The sequence below is a fragment of the Stegodyphus dumicola genome, chromosome 6, assembly GCF_044657685.1.
Source record: "Stegodyphus dumicola isolate Sdum_Otavi_A_Nest chromosome 6, ASM4465768v1".
NCBI classification, from domain to species: Eukaryota; Metazoa; Arthropoda; class Arachnida; order Araneae; family Eresidae; genus Stegodyphus; species Stegodyphus dumicola.
In genome coordinates this window covers 165,726,441-165,746,334 of record NC_140773.1, presented here as the reverse complement: position 1 = coordinate 165,746,334, position 19,894 = coordinate 165,726,441, and the positions used below count along the sequence as shown (strand labels likewise).

General features: G+C 31.9%; 1 protein-coding gene across 2 annotated transcripts in view; it reads right to left on the bottom strand.

The window, feature by feature from the left end:
- Nucleotides 1-631: 631 nt before the first annotated feature.
- The window catches only part of LOC118187114 (uncharacterized), a 60,635-nt gene continuing 41,372 nt past the window's right edge, over nucleotides 632-19,894 (bottom strand). For both annotated transcript variants that reach the window (XM_035357311.2, XM_035357310.2), the window contains exons 8-11: nucleotides 19,141-19,287; nucleotides 16,636-18,988; nucleotides 16,445-16,513; nucleotides 632-905 (exon numbers count right to left, since the gene is read on the bottom strand). In XM_035357311.2, the coding sequence (XP_035213202.2) occupies nucleotides 841-905; nucleotides 16,445-16,513; nucleotides 16,636-18,988; nucleotides 19,141-19,287 (2,634 nt within the window). In that variant the 3' untranslated portion in view covers nucleotides 632-840. The remainder of the gene's footprint in view (nucleotides 906-16,444; nucleotides 16,514-16,635; nucleotides 18,989-19,140; nucleotides 19,288-19,894) is intronic.

The window sequence follows — 19,894 nt, the reverse complement described above, 5'->3', positions numbered from 1 at the left end:
TGCTTTACGCTTGTAAAAAAAAAACTTTGTGCAGCATACACGAATAATCGGGAGTCTACTGTATATTAAATGTTTGATTTTGAATTAAAATTGTATAAATTACCTTAAAAAATAAATATTTATTTCAATTTCAGTGTTAGTTTGTTCCTAATGCTTTCAATAATAATAATAAAAATAATAATAATAAAAAAAAAAAAAGATGAGGAATTAACCACTTGCGCTATGGCTAAACTTCATGGTTGTGGTTCCGTGCACTACAATATAACAAGCGGTTATTAAGTGTCTCATTTACGCTGCTCTGCGTCTGCAATCCAGAGCTGTTACTCGAGAAATAAACAATCTCATTGTTACGAGACGTGTGCACCATGTTATTCTCATTTTTACGATAAATGCCTATCGCTGTGATGTTCACGTCGCTCGCGATTTGAGCATCTCAACGTGCGTGGCACGTCTTTTTAGTGCAAGTGGTTAAAGGGGGAAAAAAAAATTAAGTCAAAAATACCATACACTCAAAATGAATATTGTTCAATTTAAGTTCATGAATTATTCTCCTCTTGATGGACACAGACTGTTATTGAAAGAGAAAAAGATAATAGAAAGTATTAAACCAAAATATAATCACATTACAGAATTAAAGCAGTGTAAAAATATTTTTATATCATTATTATAACATTAATAAATTCTGCTACATTTGACACATGATGCTACAACTTGGCAATCATGTCAGTGAAAATTCACACAAAACAAGATATTCTTCAGAGTTCCTGCCTCAATAAAACGTATATGAAAAATACAATTGTGCTATTTACATTCTAATTACATATAATACATATCTGTCTGTTAAACATCATCCTCTGAAAACCTTTTAGGAATATTCAATGATTTTCTTGACCGTAAATTATAACCTAGAACGATATGACATAAATACAATTAGAAACATGATTTATTCATTTCAAATACATATTTAGATGTATTGTACCCCTTTCTTATTAAAATCATTTCATTACTCACACATGAGTAAGCGGCAAGTTTAACATATGATTTACGTATTGCAAATTATGATATCACTTTTAAGCTTCTCTACTAAAGTAATAAATAATAACTAAATCCAATATCAATCCTAAAATACTAGTTAAAAATTATGCTAAAATGAAACTATTATGCAATTTTTAAATTTATTTTTTAACTTTTTACAAAAATATTTTTATAATCACATTCTTAACGAAATTTGTAACTTTTACAAACAATTATTATATCAGTGTTTCGTTTGTATTGTTCATCAAGACTTTTCAGTTGCATTCTCAGTTTCACAAAATAACTGATAATTTTTCTGATCAGCACATTTCAGGTCAAGAGTTTTCTTCGAATTTGTAGTGCTTTTCTAGATTCAATTGATGTTAACATATAACCACTTTTTTCCATACCACTCTCATTGTTAGTTTACGCAGTTCTTTTAACACTTTTTATAATAATGACAGACATATATCAGATGAAAGTATGAGTTGAAAGTCTTTATTCCAGACTTGTCCGGATTTCGGCGATTCCGGATTATCGGCTTTTCCGAATTATAGACCATCAGTTTAAATCTGGTAAGATGGTATGCAGAAACTATAAAACTAAAAATATGAAACCGTAATTTATGAAATAAAGAGCAATTATGATCTAAAGGCTATCAAAATTTACAAAAAAAAAATATTTATTTGTTTACTTTATTAAACATTTCTTTCAAAGCGCGCATGCGTCAAGTATACATTACGCATAGTCGAAATTAGAAAATTGCAACCAGAAAACTATTTGATGTGTATTCGTGATATTTATAATGACGAGGAATTTTATTTAAATCATATCAAAGACGGAGTACATCGAGATGAAATACTACATTTAGTAAGGAATTATAAGCTGAATAAAATAAAAACATCTGCCCTGAAGATAAGGATAGTGCTGACAGATCAACTTCCAGTTCATTGCGCGCCACGTCGTCCCCCTCGCAAAGCAGCGTGAAATTGATAAACATATTTCGGAATGGTTAGAGAATCAAAGGATATGCCTTTATCCATTTTTTGCAGCAATTCCACTTTTTGTTTTATGGACATCGAAACATGCTTTCGCTTTGTAGATCCTTTGGTAGCTCCAGACTCGGAAATTCTTTTTGACATAGTCGAAAGTTCAAGCTTACTTTTATAAAATTGCTCTAACAGTCTGCAAAAAATAATAAGCTGGATCCAATCAGAAGAGTAAGGAACAACGCAATCAGCAACATTAACTGAAATAGATGATTAGATAATTTTAGCTTAGCTTATACCGTCCGTTATACATTAAACGCGCATGCGTAAACGTATAAAGTTACGCGGAAAGTTTGTAACTTTGAGGTCCGGATAATAGTTCATTCCGGATTAAAGACTTTTGTACTATAGTTAGTTTTTACAAACATTGTTTTCACCTGATATAAAATACTAGTTAAAAATTTTAAAAATGAATCTTCATACTAATATCTGAAATAAAAGCTACAGTTTGCAGTTCTTTTGTAGTTTTAGTTTCAAGCTATGAAACTTAAAAATAGCATTTTTTAGTTTCATAGTTTGAAACAATTCTTGAAGAGTACCTTCAAGGTTTTTTGATTTTCCATCTTTTTTGGCACTTCCTTGAGGTATTTGCATTTTTTTTATTAGTTGTCTAATTGTAATTACAATTGTAAATTGCAGAATATTTGAGAAAATGCCAGTTTAAATATAATACTTTTCTAGCTGCAATTACCAAGAACATCAAGATCTTTTAACAATTTATTAATTTCTTTCAGGTTTAGATCTTTTTGCTTAGGCATTTTCCACATGCTACAAGTTAAGCACACAACAAATTTTAAAAAATGCTTTTTCCAGTGATTTATTCAATTTCAGAACTCATGATTCCAGCCAGCAGAAAGATTATTCTCAGTTTGTTTAGTCGATCTGTCACTTCATAACTACAAGAATCACATATGCTTTATTTGCGTTTTCTTCAGCCTAGAGTTATCATTCCCTTTCCATTCAAATACTATTAATGCATGATATAGCTAGGCAGTATTCATGAATTATTTGAGAGCTCTCTATGAACATAATATATGTATTACAAAGGGAAAATTCTAGAGGATTATTTTTGTTAACATTAAGATTAGAAAATTTTGTTGCTTTATGGTCCAGTATGGACAAAACACTCTGAAAACATAAGTCGCATGGGTACAGGCACAAGGGGATTGAAAACGTTTAGTCAAACACAGAAGAATTACAGAACTGAAATGATGATTTTTTTCCCATTGGTTAGTATATATTTGTTTTGGTTTCTGAAAATTTTAACATAACAAGGAACTGATTTTATAAAACATTGAGTTTAATAAGTGACAGGTGCTGTATTCAAGAAGGAATCCAGATTTAACAATTATTACTGTTTAATTAACAGTGAATTAAACAATTCATTACTAAGTTATATATTATAGCATGCAAATTAATTAGGACAAAGTGATTTTTTCACAGAATTTTAAGTTGGTTGCCGGCTGGCACCATCAGGTCCCTCAAAGCAGGTTTATCTGCCTTAATGTCATGTGGATGCCAGCTTTTGACTACTTAGAACTGGTTTAGACACTATATTAGGATTATGGCACCTTTTTTAAACTTATTTCTGTAATAATAGGAAGTTATTTTTACTTACTTTTTAAATATGTGTTAAAATTTTGCATTTGTTCATCTTAGCATACTAAAAATGGATATAATGCCTAAAAAGAGAGCAGAATATCCCAGTCACATATCCATGACTGTAAGAAATATTGCTTCTGTTATAAAGTATTTCTCCCACTTTCCTAGCGTCCTTTGTGGTGCAGTGGTTCTGCATGCTGGGCCGGTATTCCAGAGGTCCGTGGTTCGATTCCCGGCGAAGGCGGTTGCATATTTTTCATCTCTCTGGCTTCCAAAAAATCCTAATGACTCTACAAGTTGGTCTCTTTGCCGAGAATCAAAACACTGACCTCTGGAATATTGGCCCAGTGTGCAGAACCACTATACCACGAAGGATGCTAGGAAAGTGGGAGAAATACCTTAGACTGTGACTGGTGTTGGAAAATTTAGTGCTTCTTGAAGTCTAAGCAGATGCAATGAAAATGGATCATTTTCTCCAGAAAAGGAAGGGAAAGGAAAGCGACTCAAAATCTGACTGATTCCTACTCCAAAATAGCATAATTAATCCAACAGAAATTAGCAAAGACTTTAAAAGAGATCTATTGTCTATTGGTATAGATATTCATCCTCCAAATATGTGGCACAAACTTCTCACTGCAGGTCAGAAGGAAAGAAAGGCAATTAAAACAATTTTTGGCATGTCAAATGATTGTTGTGGGTCAAAAGATTCAAATCTTGAGCCATAAATGACTTGGAAAAGGTCATTTTTTGTATGAGATTCAATTACATGTTCTTGATTACACATCTAACGTAAGACAAAGCAAGGGTGAATTAATAAGACCTCAACATATTCAACAAACCATAAAACAGCCTCAAAAACAAATATTCTGGGGCTTTCTCACTGCAGATGGCACTGGAAGTCTGGTTCTTGTTGATAGAATGATGAATTCATCGAAGTATACAGAAATTTTAAAAACCTATGATTGTGCCATTTTTTGGAAACCTTAGCAGGGACATTTCAATATGACTTGGAGCCATGCCACAACTTGAAATCTGTCATAAGGTTCATGTCAGAAAATAAAATTACTGCTCTAAATCGACTTAGAAATTTACCAGACTTAAGACAATACCTTGCAAACTACCTGTGCAGGTCATGCCAAACCTTTTCCTTCTAACTGTTGAGCTTTAGACCAGCTTACAACAAGAAGTGACTAATCACAGCAAAGCAAACACAACATTCAGTCTATGATTTCACTGAGTCAGCTGTATATTAACCATCTCTAATAAATAATTATATGAGTCATGAATAATTGCATTGTCCCAATTAATTTGCAAACTATAATATTTATATATATATTTAAATTAAATAACTATTTACTATAATTTCTCATATATTTTGCTCCCAAGCTTTTTAGTGTCAGAATTTTAAATTCTGAAAATTAAAAAATATTTGCATAATTTTCTCCTTTCTCAGTGCATTCAGAGAACAAGTTCCGGTTGATCTTTACACTATGGTAACCTGGCGATTTTTTGGCGACCAACTCTCCTACAGCAACCCTCTATTTTTTTTTTTCCCGCCGCCATTTTGTCTTCACGAAGTAAAGACATGTTTCTTTTCTTTTTATCTACTGAACACTTCTTCCAACAATCTACTAGCCGAATTACACTTATGCTAGAAATTTTATCTAACAAAACTGCTTCATCATGACAAATATTCACTGCAAAATTGGGAAAAAGTGCACAATACCATACTCCTTACGCGTTTTTCAAAATAACACATACACATAAACCATGTACACGCCGACTTACTTTTACTTAAAAAAACATCCCAGAATTACACAAAAATGGCATTGCGCACACTCTTCACTATATTCATGTACACTGCTTTTTTCTCATAAATTAGAAAAATTTCACGAAAATACATGACAATTTTCTGAATCTTTAAACCCGGTAAAAAGAACATATATGAAATTACCTATCGCGAAAAAGTTTATACCCTTTCCAAATATGAACATTTCCACATATAAAATAAATAAAATATCCAAAAACTTTTACTTCTAAATCATCTATTATATTATACACGTCACCAACGAATTCATACCGCAAGCATTACAAATACTTAGTGTCAAATATTTAAATTGTTTCCATGCACGTTTACTTCAACTTAAACGTATACCAAATTCCTACAAACATAAAATTCACAAAATAACTATCATTTAATTAAAATATCAGTAAACCATGTACACGTCGACTTATTTTTACTTAAAAAAACATCCCAGAATTGCACAAAAATGGCATTGCGCACACTCTTCACTATATCCATGTACACTGTTTTTTTCTCATAAATTAGAAAAATTTCACGAAAATGCATAACAATTTTCTGAATCTTTAAACCCGGTAAAAAGAACATATATGAAATTACCTGATCGCGAAAAAGTACATACCCTTTCCAAATATGAACATTTCCCCGTATAAAATAAATAAAATATCCAAAAACTTTTACCTCTACATTATCTATTATATTACAAACGTCACTAATTCATACCTTTACTTCATTACAAATGGTTACAAATACTTAGTGTCAAATATTTAAATTATTTCCATGCACGTTTACACAAATTACTTTACCTTCCACCTTACATTTAGAACAATGCATAAAAATAATATCCTCAAATAATTAAAAATACTAACTTACCTATTCTTCTTCAGAATCTTGATTACGTGTCCGATAAACTTTTCTTATTTCTGTTTCAGGATCTTTAAAATCATACTTATAGTTCACACCAAGGTACCGGGTAAAATAAATAACTTAATAAAACATCTTTACTTCTATCTCGCACAACCTTAAAGAAACACTTATTACTACGCCTTTCAATCCCACTAAATACCCATTTCGAATTTACTTTAGTTAGGGCCATGGGATCCAAAAATTAACGAACACTGTTTCACACAACACAGAATAAAGGGAAATACAAAATTTCCAGATTTTTTCCCGATTTCCCCCCTTTTCCGATTAAAGAAACGTAATTCGTCCATTAATATCACATGACATATCACATGATCGCTCATTTCCCTCACACAAAATAATGTGTAATCGGAACTGAGTACTGCTCACATTATTACCACCCTCACACAAAATAATGCGTAATTGGAACTGAGTACTGCTCACATTAATTACCAAAGTCCCAGGTAGTAACCTTTATCGCCTCCAAAATGTCGCCAAACTACCAGTTACCATATTGTAAAGATCAGCCCAAGTTCCCTTAAATTTCGATATGGATGCATCCACATAATGATTGTTTTTGTCTTATTGATTGTTTTGTAACAAAGACAAACTCTTGAAAACTAAAAGGTCACACCAAACTTCTTCCTTCTAACTATTGAACTTTATGCCAGTTTAATACAAGAAGTGACCAATTATAGCAAAGTAACATGACATTCAGTCTATGATTCACTTTACAAGTCATCTGCACATTAACCTTTTGTAATAAAGAACTAGATAATTCATGAATAATGGACGATTTGAGGTCTAAGAAGTAGCAGAGACAGCAAGAAGAGGTGAAGTTAGAAGTGAAAATTAAAATGAGTTATTAGATCACGTTAATATTACCAAGTACAGTCAAAAGTCGTTAATCCGGACTCGTCGGGACTTCGGCGATTCCGGATTATAGATCACCAGTTTAAATCTGGTAGGATGGCATGCAGAAATTACAAAATTAAAAATATGAAACCGTAATTTATGAAATAAAGAACAATTATGATCTAAAGGGTATCAAAATTTACAAAAAGAAAAAGCTTAATATTTATTGTTTACTTTATTAAACATTTCTTTCAATGTAAGTCGTTTAAGTTGCTTCGTTTCATGTGATAATACTTTCTCTTTAATTCTATTAAACAGATATAATTTCTTGTTTAGTTACAAAGTTCCGCTATTCAAGTCCTGTAATTGCTGTGCCGAGAATACCGACTAACTTGTCAATCGAAATTTTTTCATTTTCAATAACCTCTGTTTCACTTTCTTCACTATCGAAAGTGAATTATAATGGCGAGGAACTTGATTTAAATCATATCAAAGACAGAGTACATCAAGATGAAATACTACACTTAGTAAGGAATTATAAGCCAAATAAAATAAAAACATCTGCCTTGAAGATAAGAATAGTGCTGACAGATCAACTTCCAATTCATTGTGCGCCGCGGCGTTCCCCCGCCGAGCAGCGTGAAATTGATAAACAGATTTCGGATTTCGAAACATACTTTTGCTTTAGATCCTTTACATATTAGCAAATACATATCGGAAATTCTATTTGATATAATCAAAAGCTCAAGCTTACTTTTATAAAATTGTTCTAACAATCTGCAAAAAATAATAAGCCGGATCCAATTCGAAGATTAAGGAACAACGCAATCTGCAACATTAATTGAATTAGATAATTTTAGCTTAGCTTATACCGTCCGTTATACATTAAACGCGCAAGTGTAAACGTTTTATGCGCACGCGCATATTCGCAGCCGTAAAAGTCTTACGCGCACACGTAAACGCCTATGCATTGACGCATGCACAGAAAGTTTGTAGCTTTGAGGTCCGGATTATAGATCATTTCGGATTATGGGTGTACGAATTAACGACTTTTGACTATACTATTATTGAGGTTTCTTTGAAAGAAATAATAAAGTAAAAGATAAGTGAAATAGGTGAGTAAAAGATAAGTGAAAAGGTTAAAGATAAGTGAAATAATATTTTGATAGTTATCTGTAGTTAATCCATGACTACTTTTCATATGCTATGTTCTTATTGCAATGGCAAACTTTGGAAATTAAATTATTCACATAATTTTCCATCAGACAATAAAATTAACAATAATAATTACAACAATGAGGAAAATACACAAGGAAATAGGGTATACATTGTGCATATATGTACAGGGTGATTATATTTAAAGTTTAAGTTTCAAAACGCTATAAAAAAAAGAACCACTGATGAAAATGATGTGAAATTTGAAAGGAATGTTATTGAAGAAGGCGGAAAGCGTATGGCAGAAGAAAAAATTTAGGTTCAAAAGTTAGCAATAGATGGCGCTGTAAGCGGCAGAATCACGATGAGAAACGAGAAATGATTCGTAAAACAACGGCTAAGGTGGAAGTTACACATTAAAAAGCATTGACAAATTAGAATTGTTGAATAATTTTATTTGCATGACTGTACATATGACATCGAAAGGGACAAATTGGTTTCAAGAGTTTTGTGGCGACTTACCGCATAAGAACCATTCATCAAAGAAGATCGGAACTGTCGTGAGACTGGCGCAAAACATGTTCAATATGGTGTCCACTGTTGTGTGCAACAAGTTGAAAGCGACAAACAGCATGTTCCACAACGGATCGCAGTGTCTCCGGGGTGATGTTCAGAATGTGTTTCGAAATGCGTGCCTTTAATTCCGCTAAATTTGCAATTGGAGCACGGAACACAACATCCTTCAGATATCCCCACAACCAGAAATCACACGGAGTAAGATCAGGCGATCAGGATGGCCAGGCTGTAGGGAAATGACGGATGATAATTTAAGCATTTCCGAAATGGCACATCAGCAGCTGCTTCACAGGATGTGCAATGTGCGGAGGAGCGCCATCTTGCATAAAAATGATTTCACCCAGACATCCACGCTGTTGCAGAGCTGGAATCACGTGGTTGTGCAAAAGAGATGCATACCTCTGACCAGTGAAGGTCGCGGTAACAGGACCGGAAGCACCCGTCTGCTCGAAAAAATATGGTTGTAGGATGAATGATGCCGTAAAGCCACACCATACCGTGACCTTTTCAGGATGAAGTGGTACGGGATGCGTTGCCAGTGGATTTTCTGTTGCCCATATTCGACAATTCTGGGTATTCACATATCCTGTCAGATGGAAATGGGCTTCATCTGTCCACAAAATTTTCCACGGCCATTCATTATTCACTTCTATGCGAGTCAGGAATTCTAACGCAAACGTCTCCCTAGCTTTCAGGTCAGACGGAAGCAACTCCTGCACATGGCCAATTTTGTATGGATAGCATTGCAGGATGTTTCGTACAATTTTCAGCACCGTGCTCGTAGGCCTGTCCAATGTTCGGGCAATTCCTCGTGCACTGCACGGTTGCACACCACCGGCCGACCCCTCCTGTAATGCTGTGGCCACTTCTTCAACTACTGTCGAATGCACTCGTTTTCTCCCTCTACCAGATTGCACATCAAATGAACCTGTTGTTTCGAATTTTTGCATCATTTTCTTTAGACCTATGACACTCATTGGACCAACGCCTTCCTTTATACCCTTCAGTGTCCTGAATTTTTGCAGAACTACTCTTGCACAATCATCATTCTTGTAATACAGCTTTACCAGCAGAGCGCGGTCCTGCAGTGAAACACCCATGGCGAACGTCTGAGACGTGAAATGAGGAACAGCCTGGTACCTGGCGGCTTTATAACACTGAAATTTAACTAACATTTTAATTTACGTCTTCTTCCGCTTGCAGCGCCATCTGTTGCAAACTTTTGAAACTAAATTTTTTCTTCTGCCATACGCTTTCCACCTTCTTCAATAACATTCCTTTTAAATTTGACATCATTTTCATGAGTGGTTCTTTTTTTATAGCGTTTTGAAACTTTAATTATAATCATCCTGTATATATATATATATGCAAAGCAAAAAAAAAAAAAAAAAAAAAATGTATGACAAAGGATTAACTTTAAAATCTGGTTTTTAAATTTCTTATTTAATTTGCTTATTTGCCCTTTTCGCCCTAAAAATAGTAACTTGCTCACAAGAAATATCTCTAAACTGCATCATTTCAAAATGAATCCTTCTCAAAATTCTTACATAATGACACAGGTACTCATATAATACTTTACTTAATGATAATTTTTGAACTAAATCCTTAATGCCCAGTAAGGATAAAGCTGAACCAAAACTGACTCATTCTGTACTAGGTCTTCATATAAAACACTAGGCATTTCTTTTGACTTAATTCTCTTCCTTGTTTCAAATGAATTAAAGGTGTGAAAAGAAGCACATTATAATTATAAAGAAAAGACACATTGCCTAGCACCAGTTAGTATGTCCGTACCAAAAAAAACTGTTTTTTCAAGAATAAAAATGTGTTAAATCAGCTATAGTTGCTGCTGCATCTTTACACCTCCACATCACCGACTTTTAAATCATTACACACACTTGTGTGCAAAATTAAGATAATTCACAAATTATGTCTATTTTTACAAAAAGTATTAAACCAAAGTATTTATGCTACCGAAGAATTATGCAAATATATGCAAGCGTGCATATCAGGAGCTGTGACCGTGGAGGAGATATAAGTGTACATGGTTTTTTTCGGTGATTTTTGTGCTCATATTCCTTCATGACATTCACCATGTTTCTCTCAAGAGTTAGATAAATTTTGTAAGGTATCAGGTAAAATGAATAGCTATGAATGTATGGATGATGGAATGAGATGGAGAACTGTTGGTAGACTGGAGACAGGCGAATCATAAGTGCAGGTAGCTAAAGAGCCCAGCGTTGTCTGCAGTTGGAAATAGGTTCAAGACACTATTTCCATATAGAGAAGACATGGACAAGGTAGACCAAGATCCATGATAATCAATGAGCATCTTGTCACTTTCAGCACAGTGACATGGCTGCTACAGTTTCACTGCTCTTATATGACAGGGTTCATAGCCACATTTTAGTTAAAAAAATAAGCACCTATAAACACTTTTCAAGCACATTTTAAGAAAAAAAAAATTAAGCACCTGTCTAATTACATTATACACAACTGCATAACCTTAAAAATTAGACTTGTAATTTAAAATATGAGAAATGCAGTATTTATTAAGAGAGAATAAGCATTACCTCAACCACGGAAAATAATTACTTTTTTTTAAATTTTAAATAACAGTTCAATTTACAGAACTATTTTACAATGAGAGAAAAAACACTATGCAGAACTAAACTATATTACAAGATTTAATGATGAAATTTCAGTTCAAAATACAGAAAATAAATAATAATAGGGCATATTTATTGTATTTGCTTGGAACCTAATAATAAATACAATTTATATTGATATTTAAATAATTTAAATCTAAATTCTGAACATTTTCTAATTTTTCATTGTATATCAGTTTTCCCTTAACAGATATTGCAAGCAAAGTAATTTAAGTAAAAAAGAGGAACATTTCTGAAATCAGAAGACAGAAATTTGCTTCATGCAGTCATCCTTTAACAGTAAAAGCTTAACTAACCCGCATACTTGGAAATTGGCGAATATTCGGACAGTCAAGCGTAACTTGAAAAAGGGGAGCGGAGGGGGGTAGACTGTAGCCGCTCTTTAGATTTTTCCGCTAAATAAATGCTTTTGACATTTCGATATGTGCATCAAATAAAAATAAACAAATGGAACTGAAAAATATTCTGCTTAACAAGCACAGTAAAACTCTTTTAAGTGTTTATAAACAAATCTCGGACAGAACATCAAAATTAATTATCTCTGCAAAATATCGCAAACTTTATTGCACAATACGTGTGCCGTAATTCTTCCCTACGTGATATTACGCAATTGGAATCAACAGCTGCTGGTATTGGAAGAATAAAGAACTAAATAACTGGGGTGTTTTTCATTCTAATTTTCAACAGACGGTGTTAAATTTCCGGAATAGAATTATTCTTCGCTCGGGTTGGTAAACCGCAGAACGTTTAGTCTCCAGATTGGAAAGTGACAAAAAAAAAAAAAAAAAAAAAAAAAAGTCTGTTGCTTGTTTTGCAGCGAACTGTAACAGTTTCAATATTCGAGATTTTGCGGAGAAAGGGAAGAACCTCCCAATCTTCGTACTGTATAATGTATTGGCCAAAAAAATGAAATTATTTTGACTATTCAATTGCTTTCCCTTTATTTAAGCCATTCTGAATATTATTCCTTAGAAAGCTAATCTGTGTGAAAGCACAACCATTTTTGGAAGTTTACTATACTTTAGCAGTTACTGCAACTATGTTATTATAAACATTCATACATATGCTCATAATATAAGCATAATGATCATAATAAACATGAATATGAACTGACCATGTGGAACGAGAATGCAAATTATTAAGGTCTTGATAGAAATTCACACGTGTGTAGTATTTGGTTGGGAGGAAAAGAATGCCGAATGTACCGGAATTTTCTACTGCTTTCGCAATTCTTTGACCAATAGAACAACGGGTAGCTGTCTGTACTCTTCCTGCACACCAAAGGTTATGCTAATGCAGAGAAAGGGGGAAAAGCTATTTCTGGGAATATGATTCACCATCTGACATTCCATATTAGGAAGAAAAGTTGTTTTAGTTTCGGCTTTGGTACGGGGGAAAAATAGCGCGTTCATTAAAAAAAAAAAAAAAAAAAAAAAAAAGAGCACTAAAAGCAAAAAATAAGCACTAAAAACAAAAAATAAGGGCTTTAAAGAAAAAGTAAGCACCTATAAGGACCTTTATATTTTATTTTCAAGTATAAGGACTTATAAGCACTTATAAGGACCACTACGAACCCTGTTGTATGAGCAGTATGTTGCCACTAAAACCTGAGTTTCATGAGGTCTACAGTTGCCTGAAGGCAGGGCTATATGTCAAAAGATCCACTGTTTGCGTCCTGTTCACTGCAGCCCACAAGAAAGTACGTTTAGCATAGTGCAGACAATATGCGCCTTGGACCAGCCTTCAGTGAAGCACCATGCTTTTTGCAGACAAGTCAAGATTCAGCCAGGACACTGATTCCCTGTGTATCTGTATTTGGAGAGAGTCCAGAACACAATAACATCCCTCTCTTATCAGGGAAAAGAATCATTACAGTGGTGGAGATGTAGAGGTTTGAGCAGGCATTTGCTGGACAGCTGTCCACCCCTGCATGCATTTGACAAAGGCTCCCTTACTGCTATGAGATATAGAAAGGAGATCTTAAAAGCCCTGCTCATAAGATCTCCTTTCTATATCTATATCTCATATTGTCCTGGATTCCTGTTAATGGATGACAATATTCATCCACATAGGGATCAGTTGGTTGACAATTATCTGGAAAGTGATATATTCACTGCTGGGAATGGTACATCTTTTTCCCTGTTATAAATGTATATTCACACCAAATTTAATTAAAATCTGTCCATTAGTTTTTCAGAAATCAATCAGGTGCAAATTTTCTTAATTCTACATATGAGTATATACATTCATATTTATTATGTATTGCAGTTTTGTATAAAAATTATACAGTATATTATAGTGATACTGTAATATAGTTATACAGTACAAAGTCCATAGTCCGGACTCGTTGGGACTTCGGCGATTCTGGATTAGGGGTTTTCCCGGATTATAGATCATCAATTTAAATCTGGTAAGATGGCATGCAGAAATTATACAATTAAAAATATGAAATCATAATTTATGAAATAAAGAACAATTATGATCTAAAGGGTATCAAAATTTACATAAAAAAGCTTAATATTTATTTGTTTACTTTATTAAGCATTACTTTCAATGTAAGTTGTTTAAGATGCTTCCACAAAAAGTTCCTTTTTCTTGTGTCATATATAGTGGACTTTCCAATGCCATACTTCTCACATAATTTTGAGACGGATAGGCCTTTATCCATTTTTTGCAGCAATTCCACTTTTTGTTTGATGGACATCGAAACATGCCTTCACTTTGTAGATCCTTTGGCAGCTCCAGAATTGGAAACTCTTTTTGACATAATCAAAAGTTCAAGCTTAATTTTTATAAAATTGTTCTAACAGTCTGCAAAACATAATAAGCCGGATCCAATTAGAAGATTAAGGAACAGCGCAATCTGCAACATTAACTGAAATGCCTTAGATAATTTTAGCCTAGCTTATACCGTCCATTATACATTAAACGTGCACGAGTAAACATATTATGCGTTTACGTATGTGCATAAAGTTTGTAGCTTTGAGGTCCAGATGGACGTCCGGATTACAGACTTTGTACTGTACTATTTATTATGTATTGCATATTATTATTATTATTATATATATATATATATATATACACACACCACACTTCCTAGTTAATTTTCCTCCTTTTCTTTACTGATTTTACAGTTCAAAAATCAAGAGAGGAAAATTGTGTGAATAATTTAAATTCTGAAGAACAATGTTACAGTAAGAACATAACAAATAAAAAGGAATCATGGATAAACTATACATAACTGTAAGAATGTTATTTTTTTAAAAGATACCTATATTCTAATAAGAATACATAGTTATACTAACATCACAATACCTAATAATATATCTACATTTTTACTTCCCTGTAACTTGAATCTTCCTCATTCTTACTGCTGTTTCTGCTACTTCTTAAGCCTCAATTATTATAATTATAAAGGTGAATGGGCAGCTGACTCAGCAAAATTGAAGACTGAATTTCAGTTCGAGCTTGCTTCATTCTGAATGGTTTCATTCTTTTATTATGCCTGCATAAATTTCAACAGTTAGAAGGAAAAGGTTTGATGCAACATTTGCAGGTAAGTTGCAAGGGTTTGTCTTTGTCAGTAAGACAAAAACAATCACTGGATGAATCCACTTTAAAATTTAGAGAAGCTCATTCTCCTAATACATTGAGAAAAGGGAAAAATTACATAAATATTTATAAAATTTTCATAACTTTGTACTAAAATGCCAGGGGGAAAATGTGCGAGGAAATTTGAAAATACTTCATTTCCTGCAGTACCAAATATCAATCAATTTTTCAATTTTTCAAATTGCAAGGGAAAAATAGCAATTATACCCTCCTTTACAAAATTATACTGACATAGAGAATTAATAGAATTTACATTTAACCAAAATGAACTTCTTATGATTGTGTTATGATGTCATGCTTATCCACTATTGGTGCTAAATCACACAGCTTGCTGACAATGTATGCATGTTAAAATAATATTACAATTTTCTCATTTAATAAATTTTTTGAAAATTTTAAAATATTCTAGTTAGTTGAATGCTGTCGTGCTTTTACCGTATCTTTAAGAGATGCACTAAAGCAGTCCTTTCCAATCCTTTCTTTCATGTTAGTATTTTGTACATGAGTTGTGCTGTTCTTATATAAAATACACCTAACAGATATCTGTCAAGACCGCAAATGGTTAGAACAAGTTTTTATAAAACTTTAAAAAGCTTAAATTTACATCTACATTAGTCTCGGACACAGTTGAATAATTAAATCAAGATATTTAATTACAACAACGAGCAGATACAATTACAGGTGGCAATTAAGAATGAATGAATAGGTCACAAAACAGTTACTATATCATTTTAGCATTTTATGAAATCCAAACCTGCTAAACAGTTGCAGTTACTTGGGCAATACATTATGTGAATACATGTCTTTTGATATTTTTGTTTCAGAGAATATATATGCATAAATATGCAAGATGGAATACCAGTTTTTGAAATACCAGTTTTATATTTCAAAAGTTTCAATCCCAGAAGAGATTAATTATTTGCAAGAAGTCAAAGAAATCTTACCCAAACTTCATTGTACATTTTAGAAGTCCTTTTTTAACCTTTTACACATTAAATATGATTACAATAACCGGTATATTAATTGCAAATAATATTTTGATTAATCATAAATAAAATAAGTCCTATAGTTTATTATAAATTACCAGCAATGAATTCAAGTTTTTCTTTTAATTTCTTGAAAACTATGTTTAATTTATATCTAGAAATATTCAAGTACGCAGAACATGAAAAAACAATAAATAAATTATAATCCACATAGAGACTTACGAGAAGAATTAGATTTTCCTGCAATGTCAGCACTTTCTCTCAGGTTGTTTTTGAGTAATACTTGCGTACCTTAACAAATAAAAACAGATATACACATTTCAGTTAAAACTTTTTGGGTAGAAATTTGAGATCTAAAATTACCACTAAATTTAAAAAATGGCTATGATTATGACATAAAACATCATACATACCATTTAGTTCAAGCCATTTTTTTCCCCTAATATTTTTTGAATTCTTCCTACCCTTTACTAAGGAAAAATCACATTCAGCTGAATCACCAATATTTGTTATAGAATCAGAATAACAGTTATGAGAATCATTTATTTGTGATATACCACTCATATCAAATAATGAACCATCAGAGCTAGCATCGGAAATAACTGCTAAGGGGGAATGGCAACTAACAGTACTAACTGATGAATCATGTGTACTCTCATCAGTATAAACAGATAAATTTTGAGAGTTAGCAGTAGTATCTGTCTGAGATGCAACTTTTCCAGAATAACTTGACAAGTGTAAATTAGCTTTTGCTATTATATTTGAAACCGGTGTGCTAGTTATAAAACAAGAATTCAGTGATATATTCCTGTCATTAAGATTGTTCATTTCTGAAGTCACATCTGACAAAGATTTTGAAACAGAAAAAGTAGACTCAGAAGTTTTATTCATGTTTTGTGAAGCTGATTCATTAAAGCTTTCACATTCAGAAAATTCTGAATCATTTGATTGTAAACTATGAAAATCAGATTCATCTGTAAAGACAGTTTCCGTATGTCTGTAAGCCATTTTTGCTGAAGTTGAACACTGGGAATTAATTCCTTCTCTTGAATCACAAATTTTATTACTGGTAGTAATATTATCTTGTCCATGTAACGTATAATTATAACTGTTTGCATTTGCTTCAGAATTATTCAATGGTAATTTCTGAAAATCATTCAGTCTATTCAATGATAAAGAGTCATTCCTTTTATAAAGATAATTATTTTCAGATACAGGAATTTCATGTGCTATCTTCCTTCTCCTAATCAAGCCATCTGTAGATTTTGATGAGAAATAATTATTTTCAATTGGAACTTGCACAGCTTTCAAGAAGTGAAAATTTTGTTCAGAAGTGGTTTGAAATTCAGAACACTGTAAGATATCAGATGGAGATTTTGGCTGCTGAGATGATGCAATACAGTTATAATTAGCTTCATCAACTTTTTGACCAAGATTTATCCTCACATCTTTTAAAGAAACTTCTGATACATCTGAAAACAAACTATTGCACTTTTTAGAAGAGGTCATGTTGTCAGCATTGTAGCTAGTTATGTTTGTAAGAGTTTCATTATTTACAGATAAATGGCTAAAATTTGTACATGAATTGAAATAATTCTTTTGTTTTTCAACAAGAAAATTTTTGGATTTTTGCTGTAAATTGCAACAATTACAATGATATGAATTTTCTTGAACAAGATTGTTTGGTGAATATGGTACGATTTGGTTAGCATAATTAGATGCATTATCACAATTTTCACAGTTTCCACTATTTTTTTCAATAACAGGTGAAAGTACTGGCATATCTGAAAATTCAGATAAATCATTTTGGATTTTATCTCTTGAGTATGAAACAGCATAGCTTGATAAACTTGTACAATATTCACAGTTTTTATTGCACATATCAATAGAAGGAGCTAATACTGGAATGGCTGACAACTGAGAAAATCCATTTCTTCTCCACATACTACAGTTTACAGAAGGAAAAGATAAATTTGATTGTTTTTGTGTGAAGGTATTAGGATTATTTTTAGAACAGCTTTCAATAGATAATAAGCTGGCCATTTCAGTTAGTGTTTCACTTTCAGAAATATGTATCTGCGATTCTGTTGGCTTATTTTCAGATGCATTAGCATCAGATGTATACTTTTCTTCCAACTGATGTTCACTATCTTTAATTTCAATGTCACTATATCCACTATTATTTGAAATAGCCTTACTTCTTGGTAAATCATTCAAAAATTCTTTATTTATATTTTCTGTATTTTTTCCAATTTGCATTTGTCTAGAACCATTATCTGTATTATTTTCCTTTTCATAAGTTATATCTGAATTTTCTAAACTCCTGTTATTAGAAGGGCATTTAACATCACTTATTGAATTTTCTTTTGATATGGTTAATAACTTTTTCTTCTTTTTTCTTCCTTTTTTATTTACAGAGCAATTAGAAGGGCATTTAACATCACTTATTGAATTTTCTTTTGATATAGTTAATAATTTTTTCTTCTTTTTTCTTCTTTTTTTATTTACAGAGCACTTTATTCTTTTAGTGCTACACAATATACTGCAATTATTTGGATTCATAAGGCCATTCAGTTTATCAAAACATTTCCCTTTCAATGATTCAGAGGCACTGTTCAGTTTTCTCTTCTTGCTATTTTTACAGTCCTTACTGTTAATCACATTTAGCATCAATATTTTTGAATAATCCATAAGATCCTTATCCTTGATATCTGGACTACCTATGTGTTGGTCTATTTCCATAAAACCTTCATCAGTTTGTGTACCCTGTAAAAATTATTACAGATCAATAATTCTGTTCAGATAGATAATAATTTACACATAATACAGACAGTTTTGCATGAACATACTAATAAGAGATTGTTAATAAAATTATAGTTAATTTTTTTCAACTTCTTTAATTTATTACTTATTCTTACCTTGGTTTTTACCTTAGGCACCTTGAATTTCAATGCTTCATCATGAAAATTCACAGAATTATTAACAAGAGAATATGAAATATCTTTAACTGTAGGATGTTCAGTCTGCTTCTTTATTTCAGCACAAAAGTTATTGTTCAATATATTCTGCATAAAATGAGTTTCAAATTAAACATATGTACACACACATACTTAGAAAATTTATATATATGAAATATATTTTGTTTAACTCCACAAAATATGTGATTTCAGCTTTAGTTATAAAAATTAAAACAAAAACATATAAAAATATTATTAATAAAACACATTTCACACACAGGAAAATTTCTTTTGGAAATTAATTTAATAAACTACAAATATAACAGGCTAAGTTAGAATTTTAAACAATTTTTTTTTCTAGCATATATCCTTTACTTTATATCTGAAACTAATCAATGTATATGAAATAATTTACAATAAACAATAAATTTTACATTTCTATTAGAAATATGCATTGCCTTCAAAATACTCCAAAATTTAATGAAATAAAGCACTCCATACTTTTGTATGCACTAACAAGAAAAAAAAAAAAAAAAAAAAAAAAAAAAATTGGAATTTCTAACTTTCTGAATAGTAAGACATTTAAGGCTTTGATGTACAGGTAGAGTAAAAAGTTTCACGTTTATTTAATTTTTCTTACACAGTATCTTCATTAGATAATGAAATGAAATGGAGATCAATAATATAAGTATAAAAAAACATAAAACACATGATC